Raw genomic sequence first — 14,457 nt, 5'->3', positions numbered from 1 at the left:
AGCCCGGGCTGCACCCTGGGCCCTGCTCATCCCTCCTCCTGCATCCCAAGTGATTTGTGTCCATGTTGGGTTTGCCTTAACACCCCCATCCCATCTGCACTGGTGCCCTGGGCTGCGTGGGAAGGAAGTTTAATCCCACCAAGAGCTTTCCTTGGTGTCAGCTGGGAAGTGCTGCTGGGAATATCTCCATGGGCTTCATTTTTGGAGCCCCACCACAGGGAGATCCCTCACGTCCTGTGATCACCTGAGCTCTGCATTCACCTGGCAGCTCCCTAAAGCTTCCATCCCGGAGGGAAGGGCTCAGGTTGCCCTCTCTTGTGGGCAGAGCAAGAGAGAGAAAGGGTCTGGTGTGGAAGGAGCAGTCGAGATGAGGGAGAAATTCAGTCTGATTTTACAGGGATGTGTCTGGGGATCAGGGAAATTGCACAGTGGGGTGGTTGGATGAGTTTTGTGAGAGGGAGGTGCTGTAAACAAGTTGTGTCTGAGGCAGAAATCCTGGGTAGAAACAATTCAGATCAGAGGAGAGCTGGAGAAATGCTGCTGGGGCTGTAGGAGAGACTGACCATGGCTGATGTTTCCCTCTCTGCAGGGACTTGGAGCTGCATTCAGCTGGCAGCTCCCTAAAGCTTCCATCCCAGAGGGAAGGACTCAGGTTGCCCTCTCCTTGTGGGCAGAGGAAAGGCAGCAACATGCAGGAAGTCCTCGTGGATTTCCAGCCCAGGGTGGAGGGGCTGGAGAAGCATCCCAGATGTTTAAGGGCAGAAGCTCTTGCTGGTAGACAGGAAGGTGAAGCTTTGGTGATTGGCCTCAGTGTCCCCCACATTCCTGGCACATTCCTGGCTTCCACTGCTCAGCATCCCAGCACCAGAAGGATGTGACCACCTTGTGGTGTCTCTGGTGAGGAGCAGGTCTGGGCCACCAGCAGTTCCTGGGCTCACTCCACAATCCTGTGCCACATTTTGGGGTGCAAAGTGGCCTCTCCAGCCGTGTTTCACCCATTTTCCACGCCAGCCTCATGGGCTGGTGGCCACCAACACTTGGTTGGTGGTGGTCACCAACCCCTGCTCCTTGGGAAAGGGGGGGGAAGGGGCAGCAGAGGTGGCTCCTGCCCTCACCAGCACTGCAGGGATTGATGCAGCTTTTCCTCCCCCTTTTTCCTTTCCACTTTTTGTTTTATGGGCAGAGGGCTCACGGTCTCCTTAAAAATGCAGCTGGAGACTTTTCCTGTGAGGCCTCCAGACCCACCTGGAAGGGTTTTTTCTGCCCCTGCTCAGAGGGGAAGTGGCAGCAGCTTCAGTATCCCTGAGGGGCTCCAGTTCTCCCCTCCTTAATGAGTGGTTTGTTTGCAACACTGCTCCTGATCAGCACAGTCCCTGGTGTCACAGGAGGAGGAGGAGAAGAAAGAGGAGGAGGAGGAGGCAGCTCTGCCCTTCCCAGCCCTCTGCCTGCCTGGCAGGAGTGGGGCAGGACTGAGGATTGCACTTTATATAAATAGAGAGGGGCTTCTCAGCAACTTCTTTTTGAAAAAATTAAGGGAAATTTTATTATTCTGGTGAGAGACTGTCAGAGAGGGAGCTTGGAAAACGGGCCCATCCATGAAGGATTCGTGGCACCATTTGTGTCAGGAGGGGGTTGGGGTTTTGGAGCCTCCTTGCTTGGCTGCAGTCAGGGCTGGTGCTGAGCCCAAGGTTGGGGTTTTCCTCTTTCTCCTGATGTGTTTCAGGTCAAGGCCAGTAGGGATGTGGTGGGAATCCAAACTCTTCTTCCTGCCAGGCTCCTGCCATGCTCACCTCCTGCCCAGAGTCTTGGGGTTTTTGGAGGATCCCTGGCGTGTGGTGGGATCTCTGTGTGTGTTGTGAGTTGGTTCCCTCCTTTCCCAGACCCCCCAGAGGGGGGGGATTTGGAGGTGAGGGGGTAAATGGGTGCTGTGGATCCCTGGTGGCAGCAGCATTGGGTGCTTTTCCCCAGATCTTCCTAAACAGACACCAACTCCCCTTTTGGGGTCCAGACCCATGATTCCCACCCCATCCTTTCTATTCCTGAGACATCCCAGAATCTGAGCTGTCTTCAGACCTCCCTCCACCATCAGGGACAAGGGGGACATTTCTGGAGCCCCATCCAGCCCCCTCTCACCCTCCCTCTCACCTTCCTTCCCATCACACTCCCACAATTTTCAGGGGGGTCCCTGGGTAACCCCACAGCTCAGGTTAGGGTGTATCATCCATCCCAGCTCCAGCACAGAGCAGCCTGGGCCCCCCCCACCCCGAGGAGGTCTCTCCAGGGGCTGCCCCTTTCCCAAGGGAAAGGCTGCTTCTCCTTCCCAAGGTTTCTGCTGCTTCAGGCAGGGGCCCCGGGGGTTGCAGGAGGTGGGTGCTGGCTGCAGGGTGAGGGGGTTGCTGGAAACAGAATCCTCTGGGGTGACACAAACACCCCCAGGGCCACAGCCCCTGCCCTCCCCTGCACAGAGGTTCTGCTGACAGCTCCCTGAGCACCAGGTTTAAAAACAGAATGAAAAAAAAAAAAAATAAAAAAAAAAAAGAGTAAAGAAACACTCCTTCAACACGAGCACAAAGATGAGGTTTCGTTGGTTTTTTTGTTTGTTTGTTTGTTTCTTTTTTTTTTTTTTCTTTTTTTTTTTTTTTTTTTGTAAAAGGATCCAATAAATGGAGAGTTTAACTTGAGAGGTTTCTGTGCCTGCTTTGCCTCGGGCTGGGAGGGAGGGGTTGGGACCAGGACAGAGCCCTGGAGGAGTCTGAAACCAAAGCATCTCCCCAGGGAACAGGAGCAAGAGGCAGGTGGGTTGGTCTGGAATGATGGAAATGAAGCAACAGCCTCGAGTTGCACCAGGTAAGGTTTAGATTGGATTTTAGGAACAGTTTCTTCACTGGAAAAGTGGTCAGGCCCCAGCCTGGGCTGCCCAGGGTAGAGGTGGAGTCACTGTCCCTTGAGGTGCTCAAAAAGAAAAAAAAAAACCAAAAAACACCCCATGCATGTGTGGCACGTCAGGGTCATCGCTGAGTTGGGTTGATGGTTGAGCTTGATGAGCTAAGAGTACTTTTCCAACCTTAATGATTCTACAAAACTACTCAGGGATGGCACCAACTGATGCTAAAACCACTTGTGCCCATTGGGGAGCTCAAGAGAGCCCCAGGTCCAGGTCCCTGACATCACACCCCAGGCACCACGGTGACACCGAGCTGCTGGTGGCATCAGGGACACCCAGCCAGGACAGAGGACTGGGAATCCTTTGATTTCTGCAGCAGCAATTCAGTCACAACCAAAAAGCAACCTGCTGGAGGCTGCTCTGCTGGAAGGATCCTGCACCCCTGCAGAGGGGCTGTGGGATGCTGAACCCACCATGGGCAGAGCTGTCAGGGACTTCTGGGCAGTGAGAACAGCACCTGAGCCAGTGCTGGGATTGCAGACCCCTTCCCTTTCCCTTTCCCTTTCCCTTTCCCTTTCCCTTTCCCTTTCCCTTTCCCTTTCCCTTTCCCTTTCCCTTTCCCTTTCCCTTTCCCTTTCCCTTTCCCTTTCCCTTTCCCTTTCCCTTTCCCTTTCCCTTTCCCTTTCCCTTTCCCTTTCCCTTTCTCCTTTCCCTTCCCCTTCCCCTTCTCCTTCCCCTTCCCCTTCCCCTTCTCCTTCCCCTTCCCCTCCCTTCCCCTCCCTTCCCCTTCCCCTTTCCCTTCCCCTTTCCCTTTCCCTTTCCCTTTCCCTTTCCCTTTCCCTTTCCCTTTCCCTTTCTCCTTCCCCTTCCCCTTCCCCTTCTCCTTCCCCTCCCTTCCCCTCCCTTCCCCTTCCCCTTCCCCTTTCCCTTTCCCTTTCCCTTTCCCTTTCCCTTTCCCTTTCCCTTTCCCTTTCCTTCCCCTTCCCCTTCCCCTTCCCGTTCCCTTCCCTTCCCTTCTCCTTTTCCTTCCCTTCCCACTTGGTCACCTCTGTGTCACCTGTCCCTGCTGCTGTCCCCTGTGCCCTTAATTTCCAAACCCCCTGGGGTAAAGGCTCTTCCCTACCAGGAGGATTTGTATTTGGTTTCATTGCCAGGATGAATTCCAGACAAATCCCAAATTATTTTGATCCCAGAAGGAAGGAGGTGGGTGCTCCACCTCAGCTCCACTGCAGTGGATTCACTCCAGGGGCTTTTCCAGCCCTTACACAGCAGAAAAATTCTCCTGCTAAATAACTTTTTGCAGCTGCTGTGATCTTGGTGAGATGAGCCACAGCATCACAGCTCCTGTGCAATGTTATTTGGGATTTCCTTTTTGCCTTAATGAGGATTTGTACCCTGGGATGGGAGAACAGACACTGGGGAGAGGAGAAGGGGATAAATCCCCCCAGTAATTCATTCCCACCTCCCAGGAGGGAGGGCAGGGATAGAAGTGCTGAAACCACAAAGGGCCCTCAAGTCATAGAAAGCATCACAGAACCCAGAGTGGTTTGGGTTGGAAGGGACCTTAAAGCTCATCCAGTTCCATCCCCCTGCCATGGTCAGGGACCCCTCCCCCAGCCCAGGGTGCTCCAAGCCCCATCCAACCTGGGCTGAGACACTGCCAGGGATGGGGCAGCCACAGCTTCCTTGGGCAACCTGGGCAACCAGGGGCTCAGCACCCTCACCCCAAGGAATTTCTCCCTCACATCTCAGCCCCAGCTCCCCTCTCCCAGCTCCAAACCCTTCCCCCTTGTCCTATCCCACTCCAGCCCAGCCAGGACATCACCTTATTCCAGGCCACCACTAACCCATGTCCCACACCTGAGAATCACAGAATGCTCATGGCTGGAAAGGACCTCTGAGATCACCAAGTCCAACCAAACAATTTCTCCCTCCCTCCCTCCCTGCCCAAGATCTCCTCTCCATCTCCCCTCTCCCAGCTGCAAACCCTTCCCCCTCGCAGGGTCCCATCCCTCCAGGCCCTTGTCCCAAGTCCCTCCCCAGCTTTCCTGGAGCCCCTTCAGGCACTGGAAGGTGCTCTAAGGTCTCCCCGTTGCAGCCTTCTCTTCTCCAGCCTCAACACCCCCAACTCTCTCAGCCTGGCTCCAGAGCAGAGCTGCTCCAGCCCTCCCAGCAGCTCCAGGGCCTCCTCTGCACTGGCTCCAACAGCTCCGTGTCCTTCTGCTGATGGGGACCCCAGGGATGGACACAGCTTTACCCCAGGTGTGTGTCTCAGAATAAAATACAGAATAAAAAAGAACAGAACTGAATTTTGAAGTGAATTTCAGTTGGAAGGCACCTACAAGGCTCATGCAGTCCCACTGCCTGAGCACTGTGGGGCTGAGCAGCAGCTGGAGGATGTTGTTAAAGGCTTTGGGAGCCCTGGTCTTGGCTTACCCCACACTGGGCAAAAAACTGGGGTTTGGGGTTTGTGTGCCATGAAGACCTGCAGGTCCCCAGCAGAGCTCTGAGGCTCTGAGCTGTCAGTGCTGGGAGCAGTCAGGGGGAAGTGAGCAGTTATCAGCCCAGCAATTAGTAAATGCTCTGTGCTGTGCTCAGTGCTGTGCCTGCAAGGGAAGGATAAATTGTCACCAGTCTGTTTAACTCACAAAGTAAATTAATGAAGTGGAAAAAAAAAAAAAAAAGGAAAATAACCCTGTGCCAGGCACCACCAGTCCTGTGAACATAACCTGGGAGCTCTGCCTGGGGATGCAGTGAGTCCTGGAGCAGCTCTGTGGCACAAACCCAACAGGGTTCTTCTTCCTTTTCCCTTCAAGAATAAAGAAGACAGAATCACAGGATGCCAGGGGTTGGAAGGGACCTCTGAAGATCCTTGAGTCCAACCCCCCTGCCAGAGCAGGACCAAAACTAGGGCAGGTCACTCAGAAATGCATCCAGAGGGCTCCTGAAAGTCTCCAGAGAAGGAGACTCCACAGCCTCTCTGGGGAGGCTGTTCCAGGGCTCTGTAACCCTTACAGTAAAGAAATTCTTCCCCATGTTGAGGTGGAACTCCCTGTGCTCTTATCTTGAACCCATTGCCCCTTGTCCTATCAGAGGACACAAGCAGAGGTGTGTTGACCATCTTGGATTTAGAGTCCTTTGGATGCTCCTCTTGCAGAGTTGGTTTTGAAACTCTCCTGCACATCCTGCTGCCAACATCACCATAATCTTAAAAATAAAAATTCAGACAAGTTGTGATGCCTTTGCATGTGGTTGGGCTGCTTCATCTAGCAACACCAGGCTGCTCTGCTCCATCCTTGACCCTTTTAGTTACCAAGCACTCATTAATATAAAGAAAATTATAATGAAAATTAAAATTAAAATAATGATGATGATGACAATGCAACTTTTTACCATGAGGGAGCCTGGGGCTGGTGTTTGCAGTTTTGGTTATTGCTGGGTGGGAACCAGCTGGCTGTCCAAGTTTTTCTTAGCAAGGAGTTGATGTTAACCCCCTCAAATTGTATCACACTCCAACTTCTCTCAGCTCAACACATCCACAGCCCTGAGAAGAAAACCCTGGTGTGGCTCAGGGCACCCATCAAGTGGCATCAGGGCCACCTGATCCCCAGTGCTGTGTCTGGGCATGGTGGAGGAGAGCATGAGCCTGATGGGAATGAGTGCTGGCAGCCCAGAAACCAGGCAGGAAAACTGGGGAGGGACTTTGGACAAGGGCATGAAGGGACAGGATGAGAGGGGAATGATTTGGATTGCCAGGAAGCTGAAGAGGAGGCAGCAGTGTGCCCAGGTGGCCAAGAAGGCCAATGGCATCCTGGGCTGTGTCAGGAAGAGCGTGGCCAGCAGGTCCAGGGAAGGGATTCTGCCCCTGTGCTCAGCCCTGGGGAGGCCACAGCTTGAGTCCTGTGTCCAGTTCTGGGCCCCTCAGCTCAGGAAGGAGCTTGAGGTGCTGGAGCAGGTCCAGAGAAGAGCAAGGAGGCTGGGAAGGGATCCAGCACAAGTGCTGTGAGGAAGGGCTGAGGGAGCTGGGGGTGTTGAGGCTGGAGAAGAGGAGGCTCAGGGGAGACCTCATCACTCTCTCCAACTCCCTGAAAGGAGGTTGGAGCCAGGGGGGGGTTGGGCTCTTTTCCCAGGCAACTCTCAGCAAGACAAGAGGGCACAAGAGGTCTCAAGTTGTGCCAGGGGAGGTTTAGGTTGGACATGAGAAAGAATTTCTTTCTGGAGAGGGTGCTCAGGCATTGGAATGGGCTGCCCAGGGAAGGGGTGGATTCTCCATCCCTGGAGCTATTTCAAAAGAGCCTGGATGTGGCACTCAGTGCCATGGGCTGGGAACCACGGGGGGAGTGGATCAAGGGTTGGACTTGATGAGCTCTGAGGTCCCTTCCAACCCAGCCAGTTCTAGGATTCTGTGATTCTATGATTCCATGACTTTAAACTGAAAGAAGGGAGACTGAGATGAATCTGAGGAAGAAATTGTTAGGGGTGAGGGTGCTGAGCCCCTGGTTGCCCAGGTTGCCCAAGGAAGCTGTGGCTGCCCCATCCCTGGCAGTGTCTCAGCCCAGGTTGGATGGGGCTTGGAGCCCCCTGGGCTGGGGGAGGGGTCCCTGACCATGCAGGGGGGTTGGGATTGGATGAACTTCCCACCCAACCCATTCTAGATCCTGAGTCCATGACTGGCTCCAGCTGTTTCCATTCCTGCTGCCATTAGCAGAAAGAAACCACAACAAATCCTCTCCATCCAGGTCTCTCTTGTTCCACCCAGGTGCAGCAAGCTGCTTGGAACCTTTCCTCCTCGTTATTCCCAGGCCCAAGGATGCAGCCCTGGCTGGGAAGCACACTGGGAATCCATCCCTTGCCAGGGTCCAAGGTGCAGCACGGGGTGGGTGAGCACAGCCCAGGATGTGGGACACCCACAGGGACTGGGAGTGGTCGTGGCCAAGGGGATTTTTTGTTTATTTTGTTTTGTTTTCTCCTTTCTGGAAGAAAAAAGAGGGGAAGCAAGGAGCTCTGCTGCTCTTTGTGCTGCTCTCTGGAATAAAACAGCTTTCCCATCCCCTGTGTCCAACCCCCTCCACTCAGCTCTCCTGGGCTGCCATGGTTACCTCTGCAGGACTGACCCAGCCTGAAGAAATGCTATTTATTTTTCTGTCTCTGTTCAGGAGGAACAAGCACTTACTTTTGCTGGTTTAATTAAGAGTTTTCTTTAAAGGATACCCCCAACCCCCTCGTATGTTTCTTTTTCCAAGAGGCAAAACCTTCCTAAGAAATGAATCAGCTTTTCAGATGCAGCAAGAAGTTTTCCTGCCTAAAAGGACAAGAAGAAAAATGTAAAAACTTGTAAACTGCTTGTTTTTTGGGTTTTTTTTCCTCCCAGGATGGTAGGGAAGCTTTTGAAAGGCATTAACTACCAGGTGACCTGCTAAAAAAATCAGCATGGCTCTTTCTGATAGGACTCAAAGAATCATTTTGGTTGGACAAGATGTTTAAAGCTCATTTGCCCCAATTGCTAACCCAGCACTGCCAGAGCTTTGCACCTCAAAAAAGATTTTTGTGTGACAGCCCAGTGGTTCTTTCAGGAGTCAACCAAGCTAAAAGCCATCAGGTGAGCTGGGAGGCATTTCTCATGTTCACAAGCCCCCTCCCTGAATTACCCTCAAACCACTTTGCTTTTAGTATGATTTCTGTCTCAAGGCAGCCCCCAAAGGATGGCACAATTTCTATTTCTCATAAAGGAAAAGTGAGGCACTAACCCAGGTCCATGCCCAGAATGATCCAGGAGAGGCAGATACAGACTGGATCTCTCCAGTTCTGTCCATTGAGGCAACATGGAGAGATTTCACAGAACCACAAAAATTGTCTTGGTTGGAAAAGACCTCTAAGGTCACTGCATCCACCCTTTCCCCTGTAATTAATAAAATAAAATAAAATAAAATAAAATAAAATAAAATAAAATAAAATAAATCTAGATCACCACACCCCCTGGAGCATGTCCTCAAGTGCTTGATCTACATGTTTTTTACATACCTCCAGGCTCCACCACCTCCCTGGGCAGCTGTTCCAGCACATGATTTCTCTCCCAGTAAAAAAATTCTTCCTGGTTATCTGGTCTTTACCTCCCTGGTGCAACTTCAGTCCATTTCTTCCAGCACAGGTCTGATGTTGGGGGTGGGCCAGGTAACAAGGAGAAAAATATTCTCAAGGATTCATCTATTACAAAGCCCATTCCTCCTCCTGCCTCCTCAGCTCAGCTCAGCTTATCCCATGGCCTCTCTGTGTTAAGAATAATCTTTCTGGAGATTTAATTACAAGGTGAAATATTAGCAATTCCATTATTCCATTTTCAAGTGATGATAAAGATGCCAAAGTGCTGCAGATGTTGTAAAGCTGGATTAATGCTGCTGCAACAAGTTTTTATCACATTAATGACATTACTTCTCTCATGCCCGTGACACAGGGAGAAAGGAAAAGTAGGGATGCTGGAATCCATACATCCCATTGAATAAGAATCCTTAATGTGTACAAACTGTGAAGTGCAAGAGCAAATACAATTTTTTTTTATTATTACAGAGCTGTTCTTCCACTGCCTTAATCTCTCCAAAGCTATAAACTGAAGGGGTAGTTATATTTTACAGACATCTATCTACACACACAGGTGGATGTGGAGCAGGCACACAGATGCTTTTATAAACCACAGAATGTGGCAGCCTGACTCTGCTTTTTATTTTTAACACCAAATAAATACAAAACAATCCAATAAAACACAAGGAGCACTAAATCTGAGCACTGGGTGGCTTGTAAAAGCAAGACTATTAACTACGTTCAGGCCCCAAATATATGATTTTTGGGGGTGAAAAACCTCCCCAGGTCTGCACACAGCTGGCTCTGGACAAATAACTCAATATTTCAACCAGGATTTGAGATGGGGGGGGGGGGGGGGCAAAGGCTTTGGGAGGGTAGAAACAAGAGGCACTTAAATCTCAAAGGTTGGGGATGAACACCAGGAGTTTAACCACTTCTGGAAGCATTTTCCTGAGACAGCTCCTCCACTGAGGATGGAGGGAGCCAGGAAAAAATATTTTGCATTCCTGGGTGGATGAACCTGCAAATGAGCAGCAGGAATCACCTTGCATTGCCTAAAGAGACAACTTTTCCCAAATCCCTCTGCTTTTGCAGGGGATGGACAGGCTCCTGCCCCTTCACAGCTGTCCTACATGTCCCCCACAGCCCCCTTTGTCTATTTTTATTTTTATAACCTTTGCCTTACCAGCTTTCTTGTTCCTCTTCAAGCCAGTGAAACACAACCACACAGTGTACATGGAGGACAGACAGAAAATTGGTGACAGGGAAGGAGCAGTGGGGAGAAAACCAAATCTCTTAATATCTGAGGCTATTGTTTCAATATTTTTATAGAGTTTTCTCAGGACTGGGGCATACATTGCTGCAAGGCTCACACAAAGAAATGTCTGTGTCTGCACACAATTTCACCCTGACCTGGTAAATATTCACTCTATTTATTTATTCTGAAGTCTGGACTTCCTCCAAGACTCCCACTCCCAATTTTACAGCACAGGAATCCCCTTCAAAGTATTCAAAACTTGGTTAAAAAAAAAAAATTTAAAAAATAGATAGATATTAAAAAATACTTCCTTGCTTCTCCATGAAGGGAAAGGTGGTTTCTGGTCTCTGATTCTGGAAATTTTGTCTCTCCATGGGTTCATCCTTTGGAAAGCTCTTAGCCCTGGTGCTCTGGAGGGTCTAAAATTTCTGCAGGAATTTGAGAACCAGGTCACGGAGCTTCACCCTCAGAGGTTCATCATTGTCACAGATGATGTGTGTGGAGTCCTCCTCAATCTGAATCAGGGTTTCTGCCTCCTGGAGGAGGACAATGTGACCTTTGGCTGTGTCCTCCACTTTCACATCACTGAAACCATGCTGGATGGGGAGAGAGGAAAAGAGAGAGATGCTGCTGCAGCTTGGGCAAGCAGGGAGAGATGAGTGAGCAGGGCACAGGGGGGAGGAAAGGGGAGAATGGGTACAAAAGAGAGAGAAGCCCTGGATCTCTGGGGTTTGGAGATTAAACACAAATAGGGTAGGTGAAATATGACCCTCATTATACAGCTGGAAGTAGAACAGGGAGGCTAAAGCCAATGTTTCCCACCTTCCACTGCTCCAGGTCACTGCAGTTGCAAAATTTTAGGACAAAAGAGGACAAATGGTTCCTTTAATGACAGAAATGGCCATCTGCTGACATTACTGCCTCAAAGGGACACCAACCCCCTGGGCAAGCTTCCTCACAGCCAGCCCTGCCCTTCTTCTCCAGGGAAGCATGCAGGAAAGAACAGGGCTGCACAGAGCAGCAACCAACTGTCTGTATAATACATTCAGCCACAGAGCTCCCCAGAAAGCTGCTTTCTCAGTGGAGACATTTCCAGGATGTCTTCTGCACTCACCCCATTTTCACAAAGCTTTTGGGAACTGAAATACTTCTGAGACCTCCACCCCACTTTTCAAGTTTCTTGGGAAACAGCTAATGAGCCCACAAGATACGTGAGGGAAATTCACCCACCTGGGGTGAACCCAAAAACTCTGTTTCCAAGGAAAACCAGGAGGAAACAACTGATATGAAGCCCCTGCATCAGAACATGACTCCACAGGGAACTATTCCCTCCATACTCACTGGGGGGGCACAGACTCCCTGAAGTATTTTGGGAGCTCATCAGCCCCTCTCCATTTCAATCCACGCTGCAATTATTTCCCCTCTCTCTCATTAGCAAAGCAGCACATTTCTAAGATTAGAAGAAACCTGCTCGACTCTCACTTCCCTCTGAAGCCTTCTTACCTTCTCCAGTGTCTGCACAAACTGATCCACAGGGATGGAGCCACTCAGCAAGGATTTCAGAGGTTTGCACTCAGGCACATCATCACTCACTCGCTTTCTCTTCTTGCTGGCAGGAGGTTGTGGAGGTTTTGGGGGGAGCTGATGGGTGAGAAGGTGCAGAGCAATGCAGGGAATCCCATCACCTTATTGGAATTTAGTTGTAAGGAGCACATGAGACAGAAAAGGAATGAGCACTGCTTTTGTTTCCTGTGACTAAAGGGGAGCATCACAGGGCTGCAGGGGAAGGGAGAAACCCAGCCCTGGGCTCTGCTGCACACACGAGTCACCATTTACAGAAATAAATCAGTGCTTTCAGTTCAGATCTCCTCCATCTGAAAATTTCTGCCAAATCCAGTTCTGTTTCAATTTCTGTCATCTTAAAAGGCCTGCCAGGCTCAGTTCAAGACTGAAGCCCTCTCTCAGCATTCAAGTCCTCTGTGATGTTTTCTCAAAATCGCCTCTTTAAGAAGTCGCAGCCTTGAAAACCACACTCCAAAAGATGCAACAGGTTGAGAAATGGAGAAATGCAGAGCAGGCAGTTCCCCAGGCAGTGAGAAAAACTGGGTAATTTATTTCTCACTAGCCTCAGAAAAGCAAGTCTTTAGGAAGAACTTGGCTAGAAGGAGGGAGGCATGAGAGATGCTGCAGTGCCTGAAAAAAAAACCCTGGATTGTGAGTTGGGTGTAATTCTGTGCTGCTTCAGAAAGTTCTCTGCCCTAACTCATCCCCAAGAACCTTCTCTGTTAGCAGAGAGGCACATGCAGGGGTAGCCAGCCCAGTGCTGACTGGGGTTAACTGAGTGCTGCTTCCAAAAGCCCATTTTATATCTCATGGAGGTGAAAATCTGATCCCTAAAGAAAGAAATTTTTGTGTAAAATAAGTCCCTGTGTCCTGTGCCACGTTAGTTAGGTCAGGGAAGTGTCAGCACCCAGTGAACCAGCAACTCAGTCCCTGGGAAAAAAGGCACTGGGGAAAATTTCTCCAAAATGTTGGTAAGACTTTGGCAGGGATGGATCTGCACAACAGGCAGGGAATCTGCCTGAAGCAAATCCAGTGCCTTGGAGCACCCTGTACACTCCAGTGACAGACTGGGCTCCTCCCAGCTCTGTGTCTCCCATCAGGTATCATCATCTTGGAACTTGCTGTTTTGATGCCCTGAGTTTCTTTCAGCAGCCTGGCAAGGGGGGTTTTCATCTTTGGGAGGGAAATGTTGCCTGCTCAGGCTTCATTTCCACAGGCAGGGAGGGAGGTGAGGCACTGCACAAACTCCATCATTTTCCCTGAAGCTGGTGGGGCTGTGTGCATGGATCTTGGTATTTGTGGGGGAATTACTGACATGGTGAGTCCCAGGCTCAGCCACTACTGACAGATCCCACTGGATCCCACTCCATCCAGAAGTGAGGGTTCTGACACTTTAAGCCTGGGTCTAAGTTTATTTGGCATCAGGAAATCAGAGCAGAGAAGGGAGCATGTGAACAACCCAGAGGAAGAAGCAGCCTCAGACCAATTTAAATATTTAAATATTTCATTTTGCTCTGTGTTGCCTTGTGTTTCGAGGCAACTGAGTTGGAAAAAGTAAGATGACAGGAGCACCCACTGCTGAGTGGGTCCCCCAGGCATCCTCCCCTTGTGCAGAGCACTAATTGCAGTGCCAGTGGTAGGAAAAGTGTGTACACTCCTATTTCAGATAAGAATGCACAACCTGATTCTTTAGGGAACAGGGGGCAACTTAAAGAAGACAGTGCCCTCACACATTTCATGTTTTAGGTCATCTCTCCCCTCTGACCCTGACTTTTAAGCCCACGAGATGCTGACTGATGTTGATCCTGGTGTATGGGTTGTGGAAGACACCAGTAAGATTTGTAGCCTCTCTTCAGAAATAATCTCACCTCCCCTTTTATCTTAGCCAGGCACATGGCCAACAAAGAGAAAAGAAGGATTTATTTGCATCCCACTCTCTGCTCTAAGTGCAATTCCTCATTCCCAAATGCCAGGACAAAGCACCCGACAAGGACTCTGCTCCGGTGGGGAAGGAGCTGTTGGAGGGGTTGCCTCATGAGAACAGCTGGGGTCCCAGATGGCAAGAAACCTGGTGTAAGGATATTTTCCTCCCTTTCCCCTTATACTGTACCTGCAGCACGTGCTTGTTGTCTTTAGTATGCAGCACAGCAGAAACTGTTGCTAAGGAAATACCAGGCTTAATCTCCAAGGGCACGAGAGAATCTGCAAGCTAAAGCAAAAGAAGGATTTTGTTCAGCAAGTGATAATCTCAAAATTTATATGATCCCAGCTGTGATTTCAATTGGCAGCATGGTATTTTTAAGCATGGACTAATGAACTGTAAACACAACCCCACTGATCCAATGCCAGAGACCTTCTCTTACCTGCTCAGCCCTCCAGCTCTGAAAGCTTCTGACTTTGACTGACAGCAGGGAAAGGTTTTCAGTAACCAAGGCAAACCTCACAAAATAGAACAACTTTGCTTAAGAAGACACCAACCATCTATTAATCATTTTTATTACTACAAATCCTACTCTAATTCAGCATTAATTATAATGCTAGTTATGGCAATGGATGATGAAAAATCAAAGCCAGTTTCCCTTCAGTTCCTTGGTGTTGGGGCATGGAGGCTGAAGAGTGCCTGGGATTGCCCTTGGAAACCCAATGGCTCTGTTGACTCTTTTGAATTTTTTCCTTA

At 50.0% G+C, this 14,457-nt stretch overlaps 1 protein-coding gene and 1 long non-coding RNA gene across 4 annotated transcripts in view; both read right to left on the bottom strand.

Moving 5' to 3' along the window:
* Window positions 1–5,189: 5,189 nt before the first annotated feature.
* LOC139795349 (uncharacterized) lies at window positions 5,190–8,836 on the bottom strand. Its single transcript, XR_011725458.1, has 2 exons — window positions 8,632–8,836; window positions 5,190–5,693 (listed from the first exon to the last, which is right to left on the bottom strand). It is a non-coding gene; the product is annotated as an uncharacterized lncRNA (long non-coding RNA).
* A 583-nt stretch (window positions 8,837–9,419) lies between these two features.
* INTS9 (integrator complex subunit 9) overlaps window positions 9,420–14,457 on the bottom strand; it is a 90,287-nt gene continuing 85,249 nt past the window's right edge. For 2 of the 3 annotated variants that reach the window (XM_071742219.1, XM_071742221.1), the window contains exons 15-17: window positions 13,891–13,989; window positions 11,721–11,858; window positions 9,420–10,813 (exon numbers count right to left, since the gene is read on the bottom strand). In XM_071742219.1, coding sequence (XP_071598320.1) covers window positions 10,637–10,813; window positions 11,721–11,858; window positions 13,891–13,989 — 414 coding nt within the window. In that variant the 3' untranslated portion in view covers window positions 9,420–10,636. Of the gene's footprint in view, window positions 10,814–11,720; window positions 11,903–13,890; window positions 13,990–14,457 lie in introns of all 3 variants that reach the window. The other variant, XR_011725457.1, reaches the window with a different exon arrangement.

This window comes from Heliangelus exortis, chromosome 3, assembly GCF_036169615.1.
Source record: "Heliangelus exortis chromosome 3, bHelExo1.hap1, whole genome shotgun sequence".
In the NCBI taxonomy this organism is placed as follows: domain Eukaryota; kingdom Metazoa; phylum Chordata; class Aves; order Apodiformes; family Trochilidae; genus Heliangelus; species Heliangelus exortis.
Note: the sequence above shows the minus strand (reverse complement) of the source record. Positions and strands in the feature narration are given on the sequence as shown.